General features: G+C 38.2%; 1 protein-coding gene across 6 annotated transcripts in view; it reads left to right on the top strand.

The window, feature by feature from the left end:
* The window catches only part of DNM3 (dynamin 3), a 167,806-nt gene that overhangs the window by 26,784 nt on the left and 113,906 nt on the right, over positions 1 to 27,116 (top strand). For 4 of the 6 annotated variants that reach the window (XR_014853839.1, XM_085068456.1, XM_085068455.1 and 1 more), the window contains exons 4-15: positions 745 to 948; positions 1,495 to 1,593; positions 2,452 to 2,612; positions 4,316 to 4,458; positions 6,288 to 6,423; positions 7,417 to 7,484; positions 8,289 to 8,427; positions 9,446 to 9,532; positions 11,487 to 11,557; positions 15,041 to 15,089; positions 16,759 to 16,788; positions 23,571 to 23,684. Coding sequence is in view for 5 of the 6 variants with exons in the window: in XM_085068456.1 (XP_084924582.1) it covers positions 745 to 948; positions 1,495 to 1,593; positions 2,452 to 2,612; positions 4,316 to 4,458; positions 6,288 to 6,423; positions 7,417 to 7,484; positions 8,289 to 8,427; positions 9,446 to 9,532; positions 11,487 to 11,557; positions 15,041 to 15,089; positions 16,759 to 16,788; positions 23,571 to 23,684 (1,301 nt within the window). In the remaining variant the exon portion in view is untranslated. Of the gene's footprint in view, positions 1 to 744; positions 949 to 1,494; positions 1,594 to 2,451; positions 2,613 to 4,315; positions 4,459 to 6,287; positions 6,424 to 7,416; positions 7,485 to 8,288; positions 8,428 to 9,445; positions 9,533 to 11,486; positions 11,558 to 15,040; positions 15,090 to 16,758; positions 16,789 to 17,986; positions 18,005 to 23,570; positions 23,685 to 27,116 lie in introns of all 6 variants that reach the window. The other 2 variants (XM_085068458.1, XM_085068459.1) reach the window with 2 other exon arrangements.

Raw genomic sequence — 27,116 nt, 5'->3', positions numbered from 1 at the left:
AACTCCAAATATACTTCTGGTGTTTCCTTCATAGGAATCCCATTTTTCTTATTTGTCTAAAGGATTCCCTCTTACCCCAGTAGCAGGACACTTATCACAAGCCAGGATACCTCTAGTTATCACTGTGGCCTATACTGGGGAAATCATGCCAGAGCAAAACAGGTTTTCTGAGTGGATTAACATTTTCATATTATTTTTCTGAAGAGGTTGCAGGGTAAAAATCAAAAACTGCAACCCCCAGACCAACAACATATCCCCAGGCGCCATAACAGTTTTGCTATAAAAGTTAGACTACCTATTGACTTTCTTGGAATTTTTTGATTGGAGACATGGTTGAAAGCATGGTCAGAGAAAGTTGTTTGGGTTTGTTTTCCATTAAATATAGTCTGTTTTGGCTTGATTTGAAGGGTGCAAAGAGAGTGATCTGTTGTCTGTGCTCCTGTTGTTGGACAAAGCTCAGAAAGCCATGTTCATTTGTCTTAGAGCCCTCAAGGATATTTGGTATAAGTATCATTCTATGCCAATTGCATTATTTGAAATATTAATAATAAATCCAGAGGTGAAAGACCAACAGGGAAACAAGTGTACTTTTCAGATTGTCAAGCATTTTGTTTGAACTGTTGACAATATTTATCTGCCTATAAAGGTAGTTATGTGGGGGTTTATGTGACTAAAATTTGTGTGTTGACCTCTTTGTCCTGTCTGCCATGCTAACCAGTTTTATGATCCATGTTGTCCTTACAGTCTTAAGCCTGACCCTTATCGATTTGCCGGGTATCACTAAAGTGCCAGTAGGGGATCAGCCTCCAGATATCGAGCAGCAGATCAGAGACATGATAATGCAGTTCATCTCTCGAGAGAACTGCCTGATACTGGCAGTGACTCCAGCTAACACCGACCTGGCCAACTCAGATGCCCTGAAGCTGGCAAAGGAAGTGGACCCTCAGGGTAAGAATGACTCAATGACTTTCTGTAATAACATAATTGGAAGTAATAGACCAACTCTTGTGGGAAATTTTATAATTTATAATATGTAATATGTGTATTTACATTCTCATACAGGCTTCAACATCACGATATAACTGTTTGTTATCTCAGTATTGTTTGGGTAATATAGCTATAAATGCATTTTAAAATTTTGTCACGATCTCTTATAAGCAAGTGTAGCAGTGCTAATCTAGGAATTTTTGTAGTACTAGGCAGATGGGCAATGGTGCTGATGGGATTTCTGGGTGCTTACATTGTACATTTTATACAGTCATATTGTAGGGATGCTGAGCCTTGTTAAGGAATTTTGAGGAACACGTTTCAGCATCGTCAATTCTTTTCCCTTCTTTTTCAGACATATCATAACTTGAGTTGTAGCTGCTATTGTGTGATTGCAAGCTTTGAGAAGGGCACTGATATGTTATTATATAATTACAAGATGTAATTGTTCTTCTGAATCAAAATGATTCTTCAATAACTTTTTCCTCCTGCCTCCATCCTGGTCAGGCCTTAGGACCATTGGTGTGATCACAAAATTGGATCTGATGGATGAAGGAACAGATGCAAGAGAAGTTCTAGAAAACAAACTACTCCCTCTTCGTAGAGGTGAGAATGTTCAGTTGCCTTTACTCTTTGCAATCCAGAAAGTGGTTTGGGTAAGTGTGGTGTTTGCGAGTCCTGGAGATGCATCAGAGGTTATGCTGAACTTGATGTGGTCTTTGCTTTTATAGTTCTCTATTCAGCAAACATATAGGTGGCTGTGCTAAAAAATAGCCTTTCTGGACCTGGAAAATTCTTGCTTCCTCTGGAATATGCAGTGTAATGTCAGCACACAGTGTTAGCCAAATGTTTTGTTCTCTGCCACGTTGCTTGTAACAAAATAATGGTTTTTTTCTTTGCGGATGAAAGAAGCGAGCACCAGAGCTTTGGTAATCTCACTGTAAACCAAGTCTTGATTCCTCCCAGAAATTTTGCATGTGATTGTTGTGGCAGCTACTGCCACAGTTGCTTGTTCTGTTAATAATATCAAGCATTTTGATTCTAGTTATAGTTTATTGATGAGACTACCATCTCCTCCCATGGAGCAGGTTGGTCCAGCAAATAAGAAGAAATTTGTTTTTGTATTTTGTTAATGTCATATCATTTATCTGTGTCGACCTGTGTGTGTATTTCAATTTTGTTTTGGCTTTTTGTTTGTTTATTTTGAAGTGGTTTCTTTGGGGTTCACCAGAGTTTCAGATATTTCTCTATTTGAACTGGTGATTTAAAAGGAAGTCTACCAGTTATAGGTAAACGGAATGAACAATTCAGTTTTAAGGTCACTATTCTACTTGTAGACATGATCTGAAATGCCTTAATTGGAACATTTTCTGTGAGCTGAGACAGTCTAATTCTAGTTAAGATGAATTTAGTAGTTCAGGCAGTAGTTGCATTGATTTACCCATTGGTTTTGTCTTGTTTCAGGTTATATTGGTGTTGTAAACAGAAGCCAGAAAGACATTGATGGGAAGAAGGACATAAAGGCAGCTCTTCTAGCGGAAAGGAAATTCTTTCTGTCCCACCCATCCTACAGACACATGGCAGATCGGATGGGAACACCATATCTGCAGAAAGTTCTAAACCAGGTAAAACCTGAAGTCCTTGTGGTGAAAGGCACCTTTGTCATGATAGAGCCAATACAAAAACTTTATTAAAATGAATGTTGGTCTCTGAACCTCACTTGTTCTTTCCTGTTTGCAATATATTTAATTTGCACAAGGTAAAAACAAAGCTGTATATTACATGTAGCATCCAAAGGCTTGCTTTGTTTCTGATGTAGTTTCTGGCTTTTACTGACAGTTCTGCACTCCCCTGTTCTCTTGAATATTGAAAATGAATATCAAAAATAAGATTTGTTTCCCTTCCTGAAGTATTCTTATTCCTCAATTGTCACATTTTAACTGAATTTATCAGTTGTAAGAATGCCAAAAGCACTAGTCAAGTCAAACTTCATACTGTTTTTTCCCTGCTCACTGTCAACTTGCAGCCTTTGGTCTGGAATAGACAAAGACCAGGTCGGCCTGGCTTTGTCCATTTAGGACAGCAGCTGGAAGCAGCAGAAATGTTACTGATTGAAAATTAGAAAACCAAGTGACTGGCCTGCTTAATTTTTGCTACAGTGACACTGCAGCTGTAGCTTGACAGCCAGGCTATGGAATGCTCTGGGCTTGCTCAAAAAGACTGCTAATACCATTTATTTGTGCCTCAGATCCAAAGTCTTCATCAGGATGCAAGAATATACTTGTATCCTGCATTTTCATCCGTGTTTAGAATCTTTTGCCTTGTTTTATATATTGAAAACTTAATCTATATGTCTTTGTTTTGAGACTGAATCACAAGCTGCATATGTTTCAACTGTCGTGTCTGTCCTGACTGACACTGCTTTATATGCTGTTAGCTTTTTTGAGAGCTGTTTTGAATATTTATCTACTTCAGTAGGAACTGTTGTTCTGTTGCTTTTACTGTGTGTAGAATATTATATATGGGAAATTCTGCGTAAGTTTTTTCTGCAAGGTATTAGGGACCTGTTTTGGTTTGAGGTAATGTTTCAGTTTCTTTGTATCCACAAGGTGGTGCTCCAGGGAAGCTCCAGCTTTTGATTTTGTCCCTGTCCATCTGCTGAGCAACTTTGAGTTTATATATTTTGGTATATGACATTCTAAATGTATAGCTCGTCTGAGTGGGGTTTGGAAGAGGGTTTGGGGCATAGTGGAAGAAGTCCAGCTTAGTTTTAATGAAGGAATGGGTACAATGCCTGAGAAACAGCACAGGTAAGGCAAGGATAATGCTGTGAAAACACATTAAAATGTGTATATATACATAGATATATATAAAAAAGATACTGTGGATGCTCAGAATCTCTCTTTTGTCCCACATTGCCTTGTGGCTGTAGCATAAAGGAGTTGTTGTGCTAAACAGGTATATAGGGAATTGTGAAACACCCTTAGGAAAACCAGCAAAATGGGAGTGTGGCATCAGGACAGAGAGATGAGAGGTCATTTCAAACTACCCATGGAATGTGTGTAATTTTTTCACATGAGACTAAATAGGTGTGTAGTACCAGGGCTCAGTGAGTGATAGGATGAAGACATTTTTGGAGGCTCCTTACAATGTGTATGCACCAGGAATGTTGTTCTTTAATAGTCCCCATTGCATCAGAGATCAAAAGGAACTGCGCTGGTAAACCAGTGCAGGTCATGGCTGATATGGTTGGCAGTCAGAAGGAAATGGTTGTGCTCCTGCTTTCATCTTTTTTACAGTATGAAAAGACTTCTGTTTGCTTTTTTAGCAACTTACCAATCATATTCGGGATACCCTGCCAGCCTTCAGAAGCAAACTCCAGAGCCAGCTGCTCTCTATAGAACATGAAGTAGAAGTATACAAAAACTTCAGACCAGAAGATCCCACCAGAAAAACGAAAGCCCTGTTGCAGTGAGTGTCTTTTGTCTGCTTTTCCATTTTGTATGGGTTTATTTTTCTTTTTTTCTCTTCTTTCTAATCAATTGCAATTTGAAGATTAGGATATTTTTAAGGATTTTTTATACAAGCTCCAAAGAATTCTGTGTTTGATGTTCCAGAACACTTTGTTTATTCTGCAATTTCATCAGACTTTTCCCTAAATTAATTTTAGTAATCCTAAAAAAGAGAGAAAGCAGAACAAGCAAAAGGTATAAAGATGGGCAGCAGAGATGATCAAAGGTAGGAAACCGCTTCTCATTGTGTAGACACATTCTTCTGTCTGCCCAAAAGATGACCTCAAGCAAGGGAAAGACTTGTGTTGGAAGTCTGTGAGATGAGGAGGCTGGAAGAAGAATAAGGAATGTTTCTTTTTCTAGTATAAAAACTTGGCTGTCCAAAACAACTCGAAGATGGCAAGATCAAAATTAATCAGAGTATTAGTCATCCTTCATGTGATGTGCACCTAACACCCAGAGGTCTTTGCTGCAGGAGTTGTCAAAACACAAAAGCACAAAAGTTTGTGTGCTTTCAGAAAGCAGCAAGGCAAATTCTTGGGAATTATCATCATCAGTTCTGAAGTAGAAAGCTTTTTCATTGCTGAAGTCACTGTCTGGTTTGGGTCTCATCCACAAAAGTCTGTTTGATGAGACTTTGATAACAGTGATGGAACAGAGATGACGGTTTATCTGATTTGGAATCAAGTGGAAGTGGAATCACAGCCCTTTCTTGGTTGTGGATTTAGCACTAGGGAAAAAGGATAATGATGACATTTTGGATTGAACACCAGCAAGCGCCTGCTGCTTTGCTTCGTGTTGCTTCCTTCCTTGGCCTATTTCCAGGGCCGCTTGATACTCAGTACTGCCTATCTTTGCACCTGAAAGGTCTGCTATTTTCACTCTCTCCCATTCTTCTTTCAGTTGCAGCCCTCTACAGCCACTTTTGTATTCATATGCAAATAAAATTTGCCTCTTAGAAAGGAAGCATGTGAAGGAGGAAAGAGAGGTGTCAATTGTACCTAGCTCTTCTGTCTCACATGACTATTGTCACATTCCTCCTCTGACTGATTTCAGAGTTTCTTCAGCGTTCTCAGGGATAGATGGTGATAATATTGGATTGTGATAATGTGTAAGTTTGGGACGGGATTGATTCTCTAATTAAAACCTTGGAATTCATAAGGGAAAACAGTCAGCTGAACTAGAGAGGCTTTCTTGAGCCAGATGAAGACTCTGATTTACTCCTTATTTTTGTAACAACTGTGTCCAAAAGAGTAGACAGTTCCTCATTATTTTACTCCAGATGTTTTGGTTGTAAAAAAAGAGGGACATCACCTTTGACTTTTCCATGACTGGGAGAGTTCTCCTGTGTGTTTTTCTGAATGCTCCTGCTGCAGAAGTCTAAGCACAGCCAAGTAAGCTGGACCTTGTGGTACTGATACATCAGCATGTTAGTGCTGGCTCTTGGGCTTGCTTTTTGGCATGGGGAAAATAAGTTCTTACCAATCTCTTCTGAATTTTTCAGCACTGGATCAGCTTAGTAGTTTGATTCACATCATGCTATCAGACTGTACTATGACCTGCAAGACAGAAAGGGTGCAGGGGGGTGTGTGTAGGTATGGATTCTATGGATTGGCAACTTGGCTGAATCAATTGTTGTCACAGATACTTTTGGCAATTGCTAAATATGTTTTAATAGGCAGTACTAGGTGCATAGTACTGAAATAAGACCTGGTAGTTAACATGCTTAAATTATTGTGGTTTTTGTTTGGGTTTTTTTCTTCTTTCCTCCCCTTCTTTGAAATTTAGGATGGTACAACAATTTTCAGTGGACTTTGAAAAAAGAATTGAAGGATCAGGAGATCAAGTTGATACACTAGAGCTTTCAGGTGGTGCCAAAATCAATCGTATTTTCCATGAACGTTTTCCATTTGAACTCGTGAAGGTATTTATCTGTCTTGCTGATGTGCTTTGTGTTTTATTTATGTATTATGTTCATACTGATAGCAGTGTAGCCAAGAAAAGATCTGATTGAAAGAACATGCTCTTAACTGTGGAAGAAATTACATAAAGTTATAATTAAGACATTTGGCTTAATTTCTAGAATGGGATACTGAGACATGCTTAGAATTCTAAAATACAAGGATTAGAATATGATTATAGTCCCAGTTCATACTATTTTTTGTGCTCTTCTATTGTTTTATTGCAAATGGCATCTTTCTTTTGTTTAAATGGGGCAGGCAAACAGTTGCAGTTGGTAAATTGGAGTTGTGTTCAAATAGCTGGTATCTATTAAAATGAGAGTTATGGAAAATAGCCCTTTTCTGTGTATTCCACTTCCTGCACTCAGGGCATTAACCCAAAGCCAGCTTTCAGTCCTACACTTTCATCAGTGAGAGGTGGAGCAGGGTAGGTCCCTTTCAACCCAAGTCATTCTATGATGGTGTGGCTTAGGGAATGACTCTTATTTGTGGCAGTGATAACTTCTCTTCCAGCTGGCTTTCAAGAAACTTACAGAAAAGCTTTATAACTTGATAACTGAGACAACTCCTCTCTTAAATTTAGTTGAAAACTGTAGAATGGGAAGGGGAGGATAAACAGACCATAATCACAGAAGTTGCACTGCCTTAAGAAACCAGACTTTCAAAAAAAAAAAAAAAAAGGAATCTTCCAAATCCTGTGTCTGGCTTACTCTGTCAGCTCTTCCAAATCATTCCAGCTGTTGGTGTATCTGGAATGGAAGAGTGTGTGATTTTCAGCAATCCTTACTGCTGCCGTAGTGTTAAAATGTTTTGAAGTACTAATGCTTTGTTTAGTGTAATTAGAAATTACTATTTTGGCAGTTGAACTTGTCTGTCCTATGGTTATACAGAGGTGATATTTCCTGTTTTGTTAAAAACTTCCCCTAATATGCTCTCCTATGCTGCTGCTCCTCCAGATGGAATTCAACGAGAAGGAGCTGCGGAGGGAGATAAGTTATGCCATCAAGAACATACATGGTATCAGGCAAGTGCTCCCATATTTTGCAGCCTGGTCACACTATACAGGTGGAATATCTTTCCAAAGCATTGCTTACAAGCTTTGTTGTTCTCAGTGTTTTGGCAAATGTATCTTGTGTTACTTGATTAGTAAATTCTCAGATGGTTGACACTGGTAGCCATGGTGCAGTATTTGAACTTTCCTTCCTAATTGCTGGAGAGGTCTTGATTTATTGTAGTGAACTGATAGTTTTGGGCATGTTTTCCTAATTTGATATTTTAATGTAATTTATGAGCCAAGGTAGACCTTGGTGAGCAGTGTTTGAAAGAGAAGCAAGGCCCATTGGTTTAGAACTGGGTCTGTAGGGTAACTGTTTATAGATTCATTTACTCTGCAGTGAACAGCTGTGAAATTCTCCATGTCTGACTGAGTAACAGAACCACATTTTCTGATCTGAATGAAAAGTGCAGTCACAGGATTCTTATGGATTTGCTATGCAAGTGATGATACATGGAGTGTTGCAGCTGCCATTCTTCCCTAAGGTTTCATGCACTGCTGCTGAGGCTTTACTGCATTATATCAGTATTCCTCAGAGTTCTTGCAGTCCTCTTGCAATAGTTTCATCTTTCAAGCATGTTTCTACTTGTATATTCTTACTCAGAATGACACTTCCTTTGAGAAAGAAGCAAATTTAATTCTGTGGAAACCTGTTTTTGTAGGGATTGTTATTACTCAGCTCTGAAAATGAAGATTTGAGCATTTTGCTAAAAAAAATAATCTTTTTAGCCTGATGTTTTTATTACTGTCTTACATATTCTTTTATGTCCACAGAACAGGTTTGTTCACTCCAGATATGGCATTTGAAGCCATTGTTAAAAAACAGATAGTTAAGCTGAAAGGACCCTGCTTAAAAAGTGTCGATCTGGTGATGCAAGAGTTAATCAACACTGTCAAGAAGTGCACTAAAAAGGTAGCTTGCACATAGATCTGGTAATGTAAGAAAAGTGCAATGGTATAGCGCATGATATAAAGCCTGTCTTGCATTTTATGGTGTTACAAGAGATTTCTGATCCAGTCATTTGACAGACAGAGTAAGACTTTCTCAAGTAATTGCAGCTTCTGCAAAGCTCTCAAAACAATGTAATGATGGAAAAGGTGATTTTTGTCATTCTTTTGTTTTGATTCTTATGATTAGAGGTGTTTTTGGGCCAAGAGATGCCCTTCTTAAATCCATGTTTTTGCTTCTTAGCTGACTGGCTGCTTTTGCTGTCCCACCTTTCCACTGCAGGGTACCCCATAATAGCAAGTGCAGGAGTGGTTCTGGGATGTAAGCACAGGTGTGATGAGGTTGGTAGATATCCTCTCACATCCTTTGCATTTTTCTGAATAAAGCAAGATTTTTTTATACCTGTGAGCATGTAAAGGAGATATTTCTTAAAACAGGAGACACAAAGAACATAGAGAAGCAGATTCTCTCCTATATTTTCAGCAGAGTTTCCAGATTTTTTCACTTTCGTCAAAGTCTGGAAGATATGTCAGTTGAATTAACTGTGCAGATGCTCTTCCCAATGGTATTGGGAAAATTTACTATTGTATTTTGTTGTTTAAGAATTGTTATGTAAAGATGTTGCCACAAGGTGGAGCCTTTAAAGAACAAGAAATTTGAAATTATTTAGAGCATCACTCTGGAATTAGGCACAGTAGATGTGAGAGACACCTCACCCCTGATAGACTGTATTTCATATGTCCAGAGTGTGTTTTCCTCAGTGTTCCCTGGAGGAAAAGAACAGCAACAAACCAAGTGTTTAGATCTCTCCAGTCCCTCTGAATAACAGCAAAGTAAGGCTTACTTTGCAGTGTGGTTAACTTTTAGTCCCAAGCATTTAGAATATTTGTTTTCTTCAAAAGAGGAAAGATGGAGGCTCCTCTGTTTGTATTCTACTCAAGCATCTCTGCAGGTGAAAATTTCTATCAATTTTGTGTTTCAGTTGGCAACATATCCAAGGTTGTGTGAGGAAACAGAAAGAATTGTTGCTGGCTACATTCGTGAAAGAGAAGAGAAGACCAAGGATCAGGTGAGAATAAATAGATGTGACAGTTTAAGGAAGTGTGTGAGGGAGTATAGTTCTTACATACAAAGTGCAGTAGGACAATGAAAGATTTTTTTTTTTTAATAGGCTGCACATTTTAGAGCAGGAGAAAAATAGCTTCTTTACCATTGAGCTTTGAAAGAATCTAGAATTGTTACAGAAAGGTTAAGTAATGGCTTAAAGTAGCATTGGCTTGTTCCTGTGCCAGTGTGCCAAATTCGTAGCTGTGCCATCAGAGCTGTTTGTGGGAAATCAATTATTGATTAAACAAATGCACACAGGAATAGCCTATTTCTACTTTGTTTCCAGGTGCTTGTAACATACCCATCCCATGCACCCATCCTTCACCCTAATTACAGTGAGGCTCACAAACAGTTGGACTGGGACTCTTGAGGGAGTGATAAGCTTTCCTTCAAGTGCAAAAAAAGGTTTAAAAAAAATTCAGAGAAACTTAGTTAAAACATTCCTCAGCCATCTAAACACTCTAGATCCAGGAAACAGCAAATCTTAGATTACATGTGAGAAAATCCACTGGAAGTGAAAACAGGAGTTATTGTCTGGAGAGTGCAGAGTGACAATAGAAATATTTGGGGAAGAGCAACTCAGCAGAGCTCCTAAGTTGTTCTGAACTCCCGGCTCTCTAGTCCTGTCCCTGTGCAAGTTAGGGAGTTGTGCAGCACATTCTGCTTCTTTAAACTGTGCTGCAAATGTAGTCTTAAAAGTAATTTTAAAAAATCATTAGCTGGGCTTGTACTTGCAGGGGGTTCTAGTTAGAACACTGTTATCTCAAAATTTTTGAGAAAATTCAAGTTGCTTAAAACAACTGAGTTTTATTTTCCCATTCTTCATTGTGTGCACATACCTGACTATTTCTCAGAACAAAGTACAAAATATGGGGTTTTTGTAAATGCCAAAAATTGACCAAATAGGTTATTGTCACATTCACGTTAGTATTTATGCTGTTAGCAGTTATCCTTAATAAATCAAAACACTAGTGAGAATGTTTTCAGAGGTAAGAGATGGAGCAAAAAAATAGTGGAGATTTGAGTCTAAGTGAGGCATCTAATATCATCTGGAACTTGTGAAGAATTTGGGAGTGATGCTATATTTGAGGAGCTGTGCAGAAATAAGGTTGAAGAGATTAAATGCTACCGTTTGGTAGCAATAGGTTTCTTCCTTGCTCCCTCTGATAAATGGAAGTCTGAAAAGATAGGGGTAAAGTGTAATCTCAGGCATATTCCAGAGCCTGTTGTAGGGTGGGAGGGAATTTTTGCAAATATTTTACCAAGTTCTGTACTGAATTAGATTGTCAAGGTTGAATCAAATTCTGTCTGGGCTGTTGAAGGACTGACAAATGGTAAGTACACAGACCATTCTGTTATTTTGTTGACAGCCCATCTCTCAGTCCAGCTGGGAACACCAGAATGGCTCTCTGGTGCCTACACTGGACATTTTCTGGGCCAGAACTGGATTGCTTATCACTACTGTGTGTGGTACACAACGAAAGTGTAGGTGCCTGAATTTTAGGTTTAAGGTTCAGGTTCCTTGCTGGCTTGGCTGGAATGCTCCAGATAGACAGAATTTTGCTTAACTTGCAAAACGCAGAGCTGGAATCTATGTTATATAATTATTAAAATTCTCTCTGCCCATGTATGATTGATCTTAATGGAATGGACAAGGGCCAAGATAGTGAAAAATGAGGTCTGTTAGGAAAAAAAGTAGGAAGAGGGAATAGGACTTCTGTAGCCTAACTTATTAAACAAGCACAGAAACAGAAGTGGTGGAATTTAGAAAATATTGCTTTTGGCTTGAACAATTATGAAGGCAATATTCAGTAATGCAGAGAACTCAAGAGTTCTGGATTTTTCTCTCTTCCTTTTATTCAATCTGTCTCTTCCACCTTACCCATCCTATTTTGCCCTCCTGTCTCCCATAACAGATGTTGCTGCTCATTGATATTCAGGTTTCTTATATCAATACCAACCATGAAGACTTCATTGGCTTTGCAAAGTAAGTATATGAAACTTTGTCATAAAGACCCTGCAAGCTTTTTAATTTATTTGCTTGGGTTTTTGAATTATGTTCAGAACAGAAGTCCTGAAGTGTGACAGTGAAGATCCAAGCTGCAGAGTCCCAGACATGCAGGACCATGCTCTTTCTCAATATCCACAATGTTGAGCTCTGTCCCAGTTGCAGGGGAGTCTTCACCCAGTTCACAAGCCTGGTTTCACTGAAGCTGAAGCTTGTGTTGGTCTGGAATCACACGTATTTCAGGACCACAGAAATGGGTATTGGTGGTCTTTCCACATTGTTATTAATGCATACTTTCGGAGCTGTGATTCCGTGTGAAACAGTTTTGCTCAGAATAATGGATGTCACTGAATTATAAGTGGGCCTGCTGTTTGGCTGCAGAGAATAATAGTAGCAGAATGCCCTGCAGGGCCTGGTTTGACGTTCTCCTCACTTAATTGAAAAGGCTGTGAGAATATTTTCCAGAATGTTCTCCCTCAGTTTCCAGCAATTTGTGCCTCAGGGACTTCATACCAACATTTTGACACTAGTAAAAACATTGAAGATGTCTTCACTCTTTGAAGAATAAATGTTCCTTCAGACATATTCATGCCATATTTGCCATAACAGTGACTGGAATCACCACAGGTTTCGGCCATGTGGGATGCTGGCAACAAATTTTGGCACCACAGTATGTATTTGACTCTGGCCAATTCTAGTTAGCACTATGAAGGGAGGTCCACATCTATGGCAGTGTGCCTTGAAGGTTTAAAACAAGGAGTTCAGTAAACTGAGAGAGGAGAAAGCAAAGCTGGGCCACTATTTATGTGTTTGGTTTGAGCAACTTTCTCTAGAATTGTTTGCAGGTCCTAGATATCTTTATCAGTTCTCTTGACAAATGACAGGATGTTGTAGGAATGGTAGCTGGCCTTCAAGAGGTCAAGATAACAACCTGCCTGCTATTTACTACTCTTCATCCTTTTCTAACAGGAAAAAGCCTGCTAAAAACACTCCATGTATATTCATGGTGTGTGTTGTGACCTTGGGAAGTCAGAGTCCCACCTCGTGCTCAGAGGAGGGTCTATGCTGAGTTCAGACCAGGTTACTCAGGATTTTGTCCAATCAGATCTGGAAAATTCCCAAAATTGGAGATTCTCCAGCCTTTCTATGCAAGCCCATTCCACTGCTTGCCTCTTCTCACTGTGAAAAGACTTTTCTTTGTGTCAAGTTGGAACTTTCCATATTTTATAGTATTGGATTCTGAAGTTCCAGATGTATCTGGAGCTATTTCATAATGTTTCTCTCCTGGAAAAATTCCCCTCATGGATGCTGTTCCTGCAGCCTGTAGTTCAGTCCATGGTCCTTGCTGCTGTGTCTTTGCAATGCCTGAGTTCAGTCTCTTGGGAAAGCTGCTTCTTCTTTTGCTGGCTGAGATCTGGAAATCCCCAAGTGCTCTGTATGGGGCATAAACAGATAACAAGTGATTCTTTGTTTAAGTTCGCTGGTAAGTTTAAGCAAGGATTTCTCTAGGTTGGGATAGATGGGAAGGAAAGTATCCTTGTTGACTTCTGCTCAACTGAAAGAGAATATTTGGATAGCAAAGAAGAAATAAAAATACATTCACTGATGAGACAAACAGGAGAAAATACTAATTTGAAACTATAAACGTATTACTGTTACAGCAGTTATATTAGAACGGGAAAATGAAATAATTTGGGTAGCATAAGGGCTTCTGCAGTTCCTGGACTAAAGATTTCAGATTGCCTGATGTTTCCTTTCCTTTGCTGAGCCTTCTATTCCCTCATGTGGCTGCAGTGTTTTAATAGTGTAAGTCCTGTGACCCTTGATCATAATAATGAGAGTAGAAGACATTTCAAACCACCTTGTACCCACTGCAGGGCCTGAGGCAGGTACAGTGCAATGTGAATTGTCTTGAGAGGGATTTAGGAATGCCACTATTTAGAACAAATTTGCATAGTTTTAAAATTGCAAAATCTTAGAATAGTAATGTTTGTCTTATTTGGCAGAACAAATGGCAAAATTCTGGGCTTTGGTTTGTTTCTAGATGTGGTAACTCAGACACAGCTATGTGCTTCAATCTGCATAAAGAATAATTTGTATTTAGAATAGTAAGTAGAGGACCAGTTGCTGGGCTATTTCCAAAACGCATGCGTTTCTTAGTACGATGTTAATGTCTAATTAGCTTTCCTAAGGTGATACAATTAACAAAACAAGCCAAGGGTTAGTGCTGTATTTCTGTGTGCACTTTATTTAATCATGATTTATATATCAAAGCTTATGCAACTCAGATGACATACCAGGGACATGCAGTGTTGTTTGGTCAAAAGGATCAGGATGATTGAGCTGAGCACAGTGAGAGTAGGCACATGGAATAAATATCCTTGTGGATCTTCTCACAGATAGCATGTGGCCCGCTGGTTTGATAGTGTGGTCCTAAAGGGCAAGATCAGAATTTGGAAAAGGGTTGAGTTTGGTGCTTCATCAGTTCTTTGGAGCAGCAGCTGTGCACCAAACAGCAGCAAGATTGGCCCATAGGCTCTGATCCAAGCACATCTCTTTGCCATTCTCTTTCAGAGAAGCCTTTGTAGCTGCTTTAATATGGATGCTTTTTTCTTCAGTTAATCAATGCCTGGTGAAATGGTATAATCTAATCCAAACAAAACTTCCTGTCACCAGTGAAGTACTGGTTGTTGAGTAGCCAAAGCCTGCTCTCTGAATGCTTTTCTTCTTCTTTCAAGCAATATTTTAATTTTGTGGCCTAACACAAACCGCCACATAATGCAAATGCTTTTAGAATTAATGGCGACTTGTTTGGTTTTGAGACAGGAGTGTGTGTTTTGTTTCAGGAACTGGGATCACCAAAGTTCAAGAATTGAGCAAAATATTTTAAATATGGTATAATTTCAAATGTGCTCTATTCTTACAAGATTTCAGCTTTGAACCAGCTTTATGACGGCTTCATCCATTGGTTATATTTACACCCTCAAAGTGCATATAAATATTAGAATAATATCCAAAACAAACTGTCAAGACAAAGCTATTAAGGAGCCTCCAGCAGGGGAGGATTTTGTTGTACTGCTCTAAATAACAGAAATGGCTTGCTTTTTGTCTCTTCTGAATATTTATAGACGCTAATGTTTCCAAAGTTACCCACATGAGCCATAATTTCTCTGTGCTTTTAGTAACCTTTACCAGTCCAAGAAGGATGTTGTTGCAAAGGAGATATTAGTAGAAGCTGTCTGCTGTGCACATCCCTTTTGTCCTTAGCAGGCAAATATATGCAGGTAGAAAAGCAGTTGAAATATGCACATATATGCAATAATTTTGCTGTGTTTCTTTTGCTGTGTTAATCTAGTTTTTCTCTGCTGGAATCAAAAGTAACTATTGCTGCTAAAATTATTCCTCAGGAACTGGCTTAGTTCAAGTTTCTTCAGTATAACTCTTTTCCTCTGCTTCCCTTAGTGCCCAACAAAGAAGCAGTCAGGTTAACAAAAGTGCAGTGGGAAATCAGGTAGGCACCTAACAGAGAATGGATAATGGCATGTGCAAGTTAATTCAAGCTGTTTGGTTTTCTTGGCTGTGTTTTCTTGTTTTAAGTGTATCATTTACCTTTTTTGCTTCAAACGCACATAAATGTGTCCTCATCGCATTGTTTTGCTGAACGTTTCAAAGCCACCTGACTTCCATTGTTATCATAATTTACTGTTTAGCATTTCTGCTGCTGCTTGCACTGCTGGTGTCTCCCCTCCCACGCTGTTTAGTGCTTTGAATCTCTCGTGTTCCACAGCAGTGTTTTGTCATTAACTGCAAATTTGCGAATTTCAGAATCCCAAACGCTGGTGAGTACTTGCTTGTGTGTGCTTTGTCATAAAATTTTGCTGCTTCTCATGTGTTCACAGCTGAGCAGCAGTGAAGGGCAATTCAGCAAGCAAATGTGGATTTGCCTTTACCTCTTCTGAAATCTTTCAGTTGACTTCACACAGTTGTTGATTATGTACCATAGGCCTTTCCTGAAGTAAACAAAGAATAACTGGTTGATGGTTTCAGATTAATTAGCATCTTCACTGAAATTCATTAATGAAATTACTTATTTGTTTCTTTTTGTCACATAAAAATATGGGATTGATTCTGCAAGGTGCTTGGTGCTCCTGAGCCTGCCTTCTTTATCTGCTTTTATGTGGGCCAGGGGTTCTCAATACTTTTCAAGATCAGTCTTCTTCTTATGAGATATGAGATAAAAATAATGAAAATGGTACCGCTTGGAGAGTTTCTGCTCGCTTTGAGGGTTTTGCAAAGTCTTAAACAGAAAAAAAAAAATTGTTATGGAACTAGTACATCCTTGAGAATGAAATAAAAAATGGTAGTAAAAATAAAACAATTAAATTTTATATAATTACCAATATTGAATATCTTCCTGATGTTTTCACATGCAATTTGGTCAAATAATGCTCAGGAGGTGAAAGGTCAAAGTTTTGAAATGTGACCATTATGTTTAGATCCAATAAAAGATGATAAACCTGAAATTTCAGAAAGTCTCCTATTCTGCTGCTGTTGTAGACAAGAGTTCTTGGCATTTTCTGAAAATGTAGTCATCCTTTTGGGGCTAGAAATTCAATCTCTTCCTCTCACCAAGAAATTGCTAGTTATTTTCAAGATATTTCTTAAAATAATCCAGTAACTTCTTGGATGTGATGGTTCCCCACAGCCTGACCAGCATGAGTGGCATTTTTGATATAATATATGGTTTGGATTAAAATTAAAAAAAAAAAAACTGGAAGGTCTAAACACTGCAGTGGCTTCAAAGAGCAGCCTCTCTCTCTTCTGAGGAGAGATTTCCTTCTTATCTAGCTGTGCCGGAACATGTGTCAAACACAATGACTGTCATCACTTTGGAGTGTCCCATAAAAGGAAAAGCGACCAATTATCTGGCTCTTCAAAAATACACAAATAAAATGAATGATTTTTTAATTGAGTGAATGTTTTCTCTATAAAGAAGTGAAGAAAAAGCTTGACATTTTAAATTCAATGTTGAAACTTGGTTACTTGTGGTATAAAGGACTTTGCTGAACCTTTTATTGTAGAGATAATAAACAGATGTTTGTAAGTTGATTGTTTGGAGTTGAAAAGAATGAGGAAATGTTTCTGAAATAAAACTTCATTTTTGCAATTTGCTATTTCAGGCAACCAATCTACCGCCTTCAAGGCAAATTGTACGAGCTAAGTTCTGTAAGCTTTATTGTTGCTTTTTCATTTAGCTTCTCAGAGGGCAAAGTTTGTCTCTAACTCATTGGTTTGTCCAATACTTGCTGCTAAACTATTTAATGTTAAGCTGTCTTGTCTGTAACACTTCCTCAACAAAGTGTAATTGCAGTTCATCACTTAACTGCTACTAACCTGCTGTTACCAGTCTGAACTAGTATAACGTAAAATGTAGAAGAGTTTGTATAGAATTAATATTTTTATAATTTACCAAGTTTCTTATGCTAAAATTACTAATTGGTGTTTATTTTATTATATAACTGGAAAGCAGGTTTTATCTGATGTAAGTGCCTCTGTTCATAGTAAACCTCTCTTTGAAAGGTGGGCAAATAAGTTTCTGGTAACCAAAAGGAAACATTAGCTCTCGTGTAAATGAACGTGCTGTTTATGGATACAGGTACTGTTCTTGGTGTTTTGTTTGTGTCGAGGAATTACTTCTGATAGAAAAAGTGAGTTTTATCAACTAAAATATTTAAAGCCTTTTTAGCATTCTTTTCATAGCACCAGGGGAATCAATATATCACAGACAGACTCTTTTCTAACCCCTCCACTTCATGAGTAAATAAGTATGTGAATGTCTTTAATATTACTAATTAGAATTAATTGTCTAAACTGCAGTTAATTTTATAACAAGTTACTGCTGGTTCAGTGATGGTTAGGTGTGAGAAATAAATTTCTGTATTGAGTGTATTCTTTGGCAATACCTGTGCTGAAAACATACAATTTTTCAGTTTGTTGCCACATCATCAAATTCTGCCAGTTATCATTTTATATTAAACTTATGTTCAGTTATGCCAAAAGGATTAGGGAGCACTATTTTTAACAGCAGTTGAATTGAATCCCTTGGGGAGATCCAGATTACTGCATTTTCCCAAAATAGTGGGATGCTCATTTGCAATACCTTGCTTTTCTTATTTAGTAGCTTGCTTTGAACTGGAACAATGCAGATAACTATTAACTATTTCTGTGTATCTTGGAAATAAGATGACTACAGCAACACCTTATTTTTGGATAATAATGCAAATTCCTCTTAACATGTTTTTCTCCTTTTTCTTCTACCACTAATTTATCCTCTCACGCTTAATCTTTGGCCTTTTTTGTTTGTCTTTTCTTTGCTACTGCCTGAGGTTTTGACCTGACTTCACAAAGTTTCTTTTTAAGCCACAGGTTAGTCTGTCTTCTAATTTGCTTGAAGTAATCCATGCAATGCTTGGTTTTACACAGCACACTAGCAAGGTTTGGCTCCTGAAAGCTGACCTACTCTTAACTGTGTATGGTGTGTGCTGAGATTTGTTTTGGTGACTAAAATTCCATGTTTTAAGCTCCCCTTTTTGATAAAGCTTTAAGGGGAATATGTCATTGCTCCATGTGCCCTATTGATGTGAATGAGAATGCAAGACACTCAAGTTATAGAGGATTATTTATAATTTATGTGAAATTCTGTTTTGTGTTTTGTTTCTGTGGCAAAATCTGCTGCTGTGCTTGAAGTAGCCCTGTAATTGGAGAAATGGCTTAATGTGAATTGTGAGTTTTAAGGCACTGTCCAAGTGATGTGGAGTTTTGGGTCTCAGGGCTTTCTTTGACCTGCCTCTTACAGAGTTAAACCAGCAATCTGATTCATTTGTTTTAGACACAAGTAGCATTCAGATCCCATCAGCTGGCCTGAACTATAGTTCTAATAAATAACTTTTTCCCTAGTAATCCCCCCCTTTTTTTTTTTAAATCCTGCTTTGTAGCATATTTTCCTGTGTCTTTTCTTCAGATATACTTAAATCCTGTTATCTTGCATGACCAGGAAAACAATGTTTATAGAATTTTTTTAAGCAACCAGATGGCATTGGTGACTTATGCCATGGTCAGTGAGGTGGTCATGAAAAATTATGACAAAGCTGTTCTCTTAAGAAATGTCAGTATTTTTACAAAAGAGGTAGTGCCCATGAGCTAACACATTAAAAAATATTTCAAAATTCAGCAGCATGAGACCAGATGGTTTTAAATTTTCACTTTATCAAGTGTAGAGGAGTATTGCTGTTCTAAATGGCCTTTAACTGTTTATTTTTTAGATTTATTTCTTCATGTTTGACTTACCTCAATCTTTGTTTAATTATATGTGGAAGCATATTTCAGTCTTTTACCCCTGAGAGCTTTGCTTCAATAAAGACTAAATTTTTCTTTAAAGCAGACATGTTTTTAGGACTTTAGCCATTGTCATTATTTTAAAGTTATATAATATATTGTGCAGTGATTTGTAGGGAAGCAATGTCACAAGATCTTGGTCATGTTCAGTATCAGAACAGATCTGATCAGTTTATGCTGTGACATTTGGCAAATTACAGTGAAATACTGTAATATGTTTCCTCTCTAATACGTTGTAGCTTCTGTAGTGTGAGGATCTTCATAATTGAAGAAAGCTTGTGAGGAAGCCTCCCTGAGTAATTCTTGTAATTTTTATTCACTCAATGTGCTTACTATTTGGTAGCACATGTTGTTATGACAGTGATTGGAAGATAGAGTGGTACTGGGAGTTGTGTTCTGCGTTTAAAATCATTTCAATGGAATTGTGCAACACAACTTTATTGATGTTACATTAACAAGTGCTGCTGCTTGTGTTGCTGTGGGAGTGTCCAGTCTCATGATTCTCACACTTGTGTTTCTGTCTGCCCAGTTCCATGTATCTCACTTATCTTGAAATCATCCTTCAGATAGTTTCAAATACTTCTTTAGAGAATCAGAAAGTGTCCCATTTCCTTCAATATATTTCTTTAACAAATGCCTTATTTGATTTAGTGCAATTAAATTCATGCAGCAACACATAAATTGTGCTTATTGTGTAAAATCCTTCTATCCTGTTTATCCATGAAGTGGTGGAGAGTAAGAACAACAAATATGATTTGGGTTTTGTGCAGCTGAACTATGAGAAAATTATTTCCTTCTGGCTTGTTCATGTGCATTCAGAGCCTCTAAGTTTCATTTTTCAGTCACCCAGATTAGGTATCAGGATCCTGAAGGAAGGAACTGTGTCATCTCTTGTTCATCCTGTGCATGGAGTCCAACTACCGGTCAGAATATTGTCTCCAGGAGCTTCTGGCAGTGCCCATATTTTTCACCTTCCTGAAGTTCATAACTCATGTCACTAACATCCGGTCTGCTCAGAATGGCATTTAGCAATATGATAGAAAATATTGAAATGGATCTCTTAGATACAACCCAATGAGAAAATGAACTAGTGAGAACAATAATTGAACACGGGGCTCTTTAATTTTTCGAGCTGAAGTACTATAAAATATAGGGAACACAGCAGTTTAAAAAAACCTCCAAAACAATAACTTTCAATCAGAGTTTTTTTTAACTTCAAAAGTGTCTTTGAAAATCTTATCTTCTTATTGCCTGTGGAGGAGCACTTCTAAAATATAGCTTGAGGGTTTTTAGTTGGTTTTTTTGTTTGTTTGTTTTTTGTTTTATTTTGTTTTCTTGTTTTTTGGTTTTAGTTTTTTTTTTTTTGGTGGTTGGTTGTTTTTGGTTTTTTTTTGAGAAATTGACTGTAGTCTAAGGGTGTAATTCAGCTTCTCTGGAAAGTGAAACTATGTTGCTTGATCTCACTTTGTCTTGCACTTATATCTTGATCTGACATCTCTCACTTTATGTCTAACACCAATGCTGCATCTTCTCTTAAGTGTAGCTTCCTGTAGTTAACAGAATGTGCCTCAGAAGCAGGAAAAATTCAGTGGAAAGGACATGAGGCTTAGCACACTGAGCTCATATTCCCCCTCTTTGTGTCCCCAGAAACAGCTTCCTAGTATTTTAGATAGTTATGACCTGTTGCAGAGTCCAGGATATTTTAGAGAACACAGTACCCTGTTTTCCCAGACGGGTATAAATAAACAGGTCTAGAAATTTCACATGACAAACACACACCCAGGATATTGCTGTAGGTTGGTGTCCTGCTCTTCATGCAGTGTTGTGTGGGAATGACAGCTGGATCTACTCCTTGGCACACAGGATTTTTGAGGAAACAACTGGCAAATTCCTTCCTTTACGAGACAGTGACCAGGGCTTGTGTTAGAAAGTCAGCTTGTTTCTGTCCACACCCCATGATGATTGCACATTTATGGGGAGATGTGTTGGACTGGAGCATGACATTTCCTGCCTTAGAAGTATTAAAACCTTCAGTGCTTCTTAAATGGCTTGTATAGTTTAGTTTTTAAAATGTTGCCTTGGTCTGTACTGAGACCTCTATCTACCACAAAGGACTTCTTGTCAAATTGAGAAAATTTGGCTCTTACTAAGATGTTACAGAGCCTGTGGTAATGGTGAGGGAGAGGCCTGGATGGAATAAGCAGTGAATGCTACTTCTCTTCCCTTTCAAGTGCTCATCACCTGTAAGGTTCTTGAACCTGCTACTCAGGTCTTCCTGACTGCTTTGCTTCTAGAAACCGCCTCTTTATCTTCACTGACACCTGTCTTCAAATCTTTTACCTATCCTGAGATATTTCTCCAAAACAGTGTTCTCCAAGCCTGGTGCTGGCCAGACTGCCTGGCCTTCCTGTGTGGGGATATAATTTTTATATGGAGCAACATGGCATTTTGAATTGCAGACAGTATGGCTCAACAGCACCCTCTCCCAGCCTCTTATTTCAGTTTCTTTATAGCATGGGAAGAACCACCTGTGCATGTGCTGTGAAGTATTTAGTCTGCTGCACAAATATAGCTCCCCTTCCTACAGAACCAAGTTCAAGTGAATGAGGGACCTTAATTTCATTGCTTTTCCTCAGAATTTTTCCCTTTGCATTTGGATAGTTCAGCACAGAAAGAAAAAGTAGAATTTGGTTCCACAGCTTGTCCTGTGGCAGCTGCCTGAAGGCCAGTACACGGCTGTATATACATGTTTATTGTTTCCTGTTAAAAAGTTACTTCAATAAACATCGTAAAATCAAATGAGGATTTGATGGGTAATTAAGTTCTTATCAGTATGTTTCCCTTAACTTGCACTTAGGCAAGCATTCCATGTCTGTTTGTACTCTCTAATGCCCCTCTCTGCTTAGGGCTTTTTTCCACCCCTAATGAATATTAAAAATCCTGACCCACTTTTGTAAAAACCTTTGTGGAACAGGCTGCTTCATGCAATCTGCCTGTGCCAAAGAGACTCCCTTGAGTCTCTTTACGGGAGTCAGTTCTCCCATCCCTTACTGTGGCTTCAGAACCAGATCAATGCTTTCTTAGAATTTTTCTTACAGGCTGAAAATTTACAGCCTGTTTTTGGATCTTCATGCCTTTTCTTACATTGCTGGCCTGGTTGCTCGTAAGTGGGAAAACATGTTCATCTTCCTTGAAATGAAATTGATATTCTTGTATTATGTGCATTTCCATTACAATTTTCTGCTTTTCAGGTGCACCTTCTGATCTCTTCTTTGGTTTAGTTTTCAAATATAATTCCATCCCTTGCTCTGTGCAAAACCAAAGCTGTTTTTTTAGGGGCTTACATGAACATCCCTGCTGAATGGGAGTGAATTCTGATTCTGAAACTTTTATAGATGGCAAGTGATAGATAGTGAGCCATGTTCTTCCCTAGTGAGTTGTTGATTTTGGAGTTACAGGTCTTGTAAAGCCCTATGAGAGGTATGTTTGCCTCATATTTTTTTAAGTACAAGAGGAAACTCATATTTGATCACACAAGTCAGTGCTTGTGGGGATTGTTAAGGGGTTCTGAAGGGCTTCTCTGAGCACTTCTTTCCATCACAATATTTCGTAGGCAAGTTAAGGGTGTTGTTGTGGGGAGAAAGAGAAGACCTGAGCTTTCTTGCATCTGTGGGATTGGGAAAGTTCTGTTGTCTTGTTCAGAGCATGATAGGAAGAAATATTTGCTTTCTCATTTATATTGGAAAGCAGTAACTGTTCCAATAAAATTGAAAGTTTCAATCTGATCTGTAAATGAGTTTTCATGGTTATTCTCTCTTCTTCCTCTGTGGAGTTGTCTCATTTCTCTTAGGTTTTCTGTTGTTCCCTTTTCTCTTTCCTGATGTAGCCTCCTGGCTTTAGTATTTATAGGTATTCTTCCATCTGTTCTTTCATCTTTGGCTTGTATCTGTTTTATAAAATTTTGCTTTACCCATTTTCCCCCTGATTTTTATTGCTGCCTTAGGTTTTCTTTTTTCCTCTTTTCTTTTTCTCTCCCACCATATGAGAAGAAAATGGCTCTTGCATGCCTCTCCTTACTGCTTCCTACCTTAATATTAGCTTAAGAAGACCTCTCCACTTTCTCACTCCATACAAACACTTCTGAAAATTAAGAGTGTCAGAAGCCACTCTTTTTACCAGAATCTAGGTGCTTTTCCTGGTTTCCACCTTTACAAATGACCCTAACAATTAGACCAGAACAGTGTAGTCAGAGATAAATTAGCATGGATTTCAGTGTGTTATTATACAGCAAATAAATATCTTCAGGCTTACATGTTCCTTAACATACTCATACCTGCTGCAAGTACAACATTCTGATAGGCTTCTCTCTTTCTCCAACTTTTGACTGAAAACACTATACTTGAAGTTTACTTACTTAATTACTTTTTGTTTTTGAATGACAGAAACCTGCAAAAACTCTTGAGTTTCCCAGAGACTGAAAAAATGCACCTGTGCTTGTTTCATTTAGCAAGTATTTATTTAAAAGAATGAATGCAGCAGCAGATCTATGTCAAGTGACTAATGAACTAAACTTGTACCTGACTGCACCTCTGCATAGGTCATCCGGAAAGGCTGGCTCACAATCAACAACATTGGCATCATGAAAGGAGGATCCAAGGAATACTGGTTCGTTCTAACTGCAGAAAGCTTGTCCTGGTATAAAGATGATGAGGTAAGGAATGGAGAACTTCTTTTCTATTGGGGAAAACCCCAGTATTAATACAGTCTTCTGATATCAACTTAAAATGTTAAATCAGCTTCTGTAAACTTGAACTGAGAGATTATTTTAAGGTTTTAGCTGTGTTATTTAAATTTCTGGTTTGATTCATAGAGAATGCTGTTCAAGATTTCTTTTGAAATGCTGATAACAAATACAGGGTGTGGTGAGGGGCATTTTTGTTTGGGTTTTTTTTTGTTTTACTTTTTTCTTTTCATGTGATTTCTACACATTGCTTTAAAAAAGAAAAAAGGAAAAAAAATCCAGGTTGTTTTGAAATATTCTTCTTATTGTCCTATCCTTGCTTGGGCTGCTCTTGTACATCTACTGCAAGTTGACCGTAAATTGTCTGGATAAAGTTACTTCTGAAAGTAACTACAGCTATTGGTTTAATGAAAGCAATTGGTTTTGGTCTTATATTCTGAGAGGATGAAAGGCCCAGCTGCAGACTTCTGTAGCTGGTTGGTATGGATTTTCAGATTTGACAAAAAATTCGCCTTTGTGGGTGCTCAGCAGATATGAGGTGAGTAATATGGGAAATGGAAAAAGCATTTCTGTGGTGAAAAGGACATCCATATTGCTCACTTTATTGACTATATTGTTAGGCAGCTTGTCTGTTGTGTTAACCATGTTTGTAATGATGCACTGTATCCAAAACTCCAGTAGTATTTTGAAGTGTTTTGAAGGTTAAAATAGGATTATTGTATGTGCTATCAGATTTATGGTAAAGCCTTTGTGAGTTTTTTAAGGTTTGTGTTGGTTTTTGTAGAAAAATTGGGATACCTTTAAAAAATCTTATTATTTCTTTTGCCCCTTGCCCTTTTATTTAAAATTTAAAGGAATTCAAATTTACTGTGAGAAGAAATCTGGTGCATGTCAGGCAGAGGGGAGGAGCCAAAGGACAGGTGTCAAGAGGGAAAGTTTTACTCTCAGATTGCTGAAATGTGATTTGAAAAAAGTGCAATAGTGGCTTTATGAATTTGAAATTTAGAAGCTGTTGTTTTTTGTGCTCTACCTTGAAGTTACTAGAACCCGCTTTCTTAGGTGAGATGCAGGTACCTATAAATATAGCAAGCAATGTAGCAAAATTAACCTCCCTGGCTTTGTTCTGTCTCAAGCATTTGGAGGTGCATCCAAGATGAGCTTTTGTAATTTTTTTAGATCATTTTGGTGTTGGTTTTTGTAATCTGATGTTTGTTTGGTGTGAAATGTAAAAATTCCTGAAAACGCTAATGGTATGTCATGTGCTACGTAACTTTAAAAATAGTTTTGTTAGTCTGCTGAGGAGAGTCACCTGGGAACCTCAGAATAGTACACGGAAAGAAATGGCCACTGCGTGATTTCCATATGCATATTTTAAGATAATGTCTCTTAATTGCCAAACAGTTATGTTTTGAAAGTCATGAAAATGCCAGTAGTTAATTCAGGCCATGGGAGATCACTCAGGAATTTCGTACAGTCGTAAGAGAAGATAATAGCATAGTACTATTTGATGCTCTGCTGGTAGAAGTTGCTCCTTAAGTACAGATTACTCTGTCCTGGAAAAGAGTTTATAAAGTTATGATTTGTTTCTATTTTTTAATTTTTTTCTTTTTTTTGTATGGCCCTTCTCAGTAAGACTGAAAAATTTCCCAAGAATCCTCAGCTGATGGCTGAAGTGGCTGTGTGGTGCTGTGTTTCCCCCCGGTGAGATGCGCAGTCTCGGTGGCGTGAGAAGTGATCTCGGTATTTGTGTGTCTGGCTGTGCCCTGTGAGGTCATGGCGAGTTCAGAGTCCTCATCCTCCTGCTTGGGCTGGCCACGAGCCTTTCCATGGCAGCTGGGGAAGGTGCAGAGTCAGGTCTCACCTTGCTCCTCTTGCCACAGTGAGGAGTTTGTTCCCCCTGTGCCTGTACCCTTGAGGAAGGAATGCTGCAGCAGCTTTGTACCAGAGAGCTCTGACAATGTGCTTTGCAAAGCTACAGTGCCTGCTGGGGCCTCCAGGGCTGGGTACCCCCTCTAGTGTAAGCTGAGCCTGTTTTCTAGTCTGGAATTTGCTCTGAGATCAAAATCACTTAGTGGTCGCTTGCTAGTGCCATTCAAAGGATGTAAATTCCTTTGTGAGGTGCAGCTTTTTAAAGTGATGAATCCACAGTGTAATGCATTTAGAAGCACGTTGCTTTGGCAAAAGATTTCAGATTTTGCTCTATGATGTTAGTATTAGAAAAGAAACCATTGGTTTCTTCACATGGTTTTGTTGCTGTCATACATACACCAAGACTTTATTCCTGATGAGATGGATTCAGTGCCTAAGAATGCTTTTTAGACTTGTTATGGAAATGCCAAGTTAATGGTTGAACAGTGTGCTTAAAGCAGTTGTAGTATCAGTTCTGTGAGTACTAACCTGGCTTAGTTTCTGATCCTGCATACAGTTGCTTCTGTTCATAACTTTGCTGTGTGACCAGTACCATGACATGGTGCTTTTCTACTTAAAAATGAAGCAAGGAAAATGCTGTGTACTGGCTTTGAGGCTGCTGTAAACAAGTGCAAGATCAGCACACTTAATGACCTCACAGATACAGATTTATTTGGTAGAGTATTCCATGTAATCTTAGCTGAAGTATTATAAGGCACACGTACACACACATAAATTATTAAATCTGAGCATTTTAGCTCTCAGTTGTTACTGTTTTGTTAAGTACCATTAACTAAGGTTTATTTGAGAGTCAACCTCCAAATGTGGAGTTTGTGAATTAGCTACTTCTGCATTAGGATGAAATGGAATTTGGGAATGTGAACTGTCATCCTAGCTTGTGAATCAAAAACCTCTTTACTGTAAAGACCTGGATGCCATTTGTAAAATGGTGTAGCATTTTTACAGTGCATGGTCACAGAGAGTGATTTTATTACTCTTTTTAAAGCATCCAGGGATTTTGCTGGCATTATTGGTGTGCAGAGGATGCCAAGCTGGACTCTGTGAGTAGAATTTCTAAAAATGTGAAATTTACATTGATTGGGAAAACCCCCTTTGGTCTTATTTCCAAAGAAAATATTTCCATTCTGTTTCAATAGGAAATTATATTATTGTCAACATCCCGTGATGGATGCAGTTTCTATTAAATTTTCACAGTTTGTTCCCAGTTGTAAAATTGTGTGAGATTTGAGAGTGAAATTACAAAAATAAGTGAGGAGGTGAGAGAGTGGAAAGGGGAGAAGTTACTTGAAGGTCTTACATTAATATGTATGTTTAGAGAATTAACTTCCCACACAATAAGCTGCTCTTGGCTTCTGTGACGAGCAGGAATGTCAGTGAGTTTTAAACAGCAATAATCGAGTTATGCCTGGGAAGCAAACGGGAGGACAAAATGTACGGAGGTGCAGCAGAGCTGCGTACAAATAAAACTTACTG

Source organism: Lichenostomus cassidix, chromosome 8 (genome assembly GCF_008360975.1).
Source record: "Lichenostomus cassidix isolate B80296 chromosome 8, HeHo_3.0, whole genome shotgun sequence".
NCBI lineage: Eukaryota > Metazoa > Chordata > Aves > Passeriformes > Meliphagidae > Lichenostomus > Lichenostomus cassidix.
Note: the sequence above shows the minus strand (reverse complement) of the source record. Positions and strands in the feature narration are given on the sequence as shown.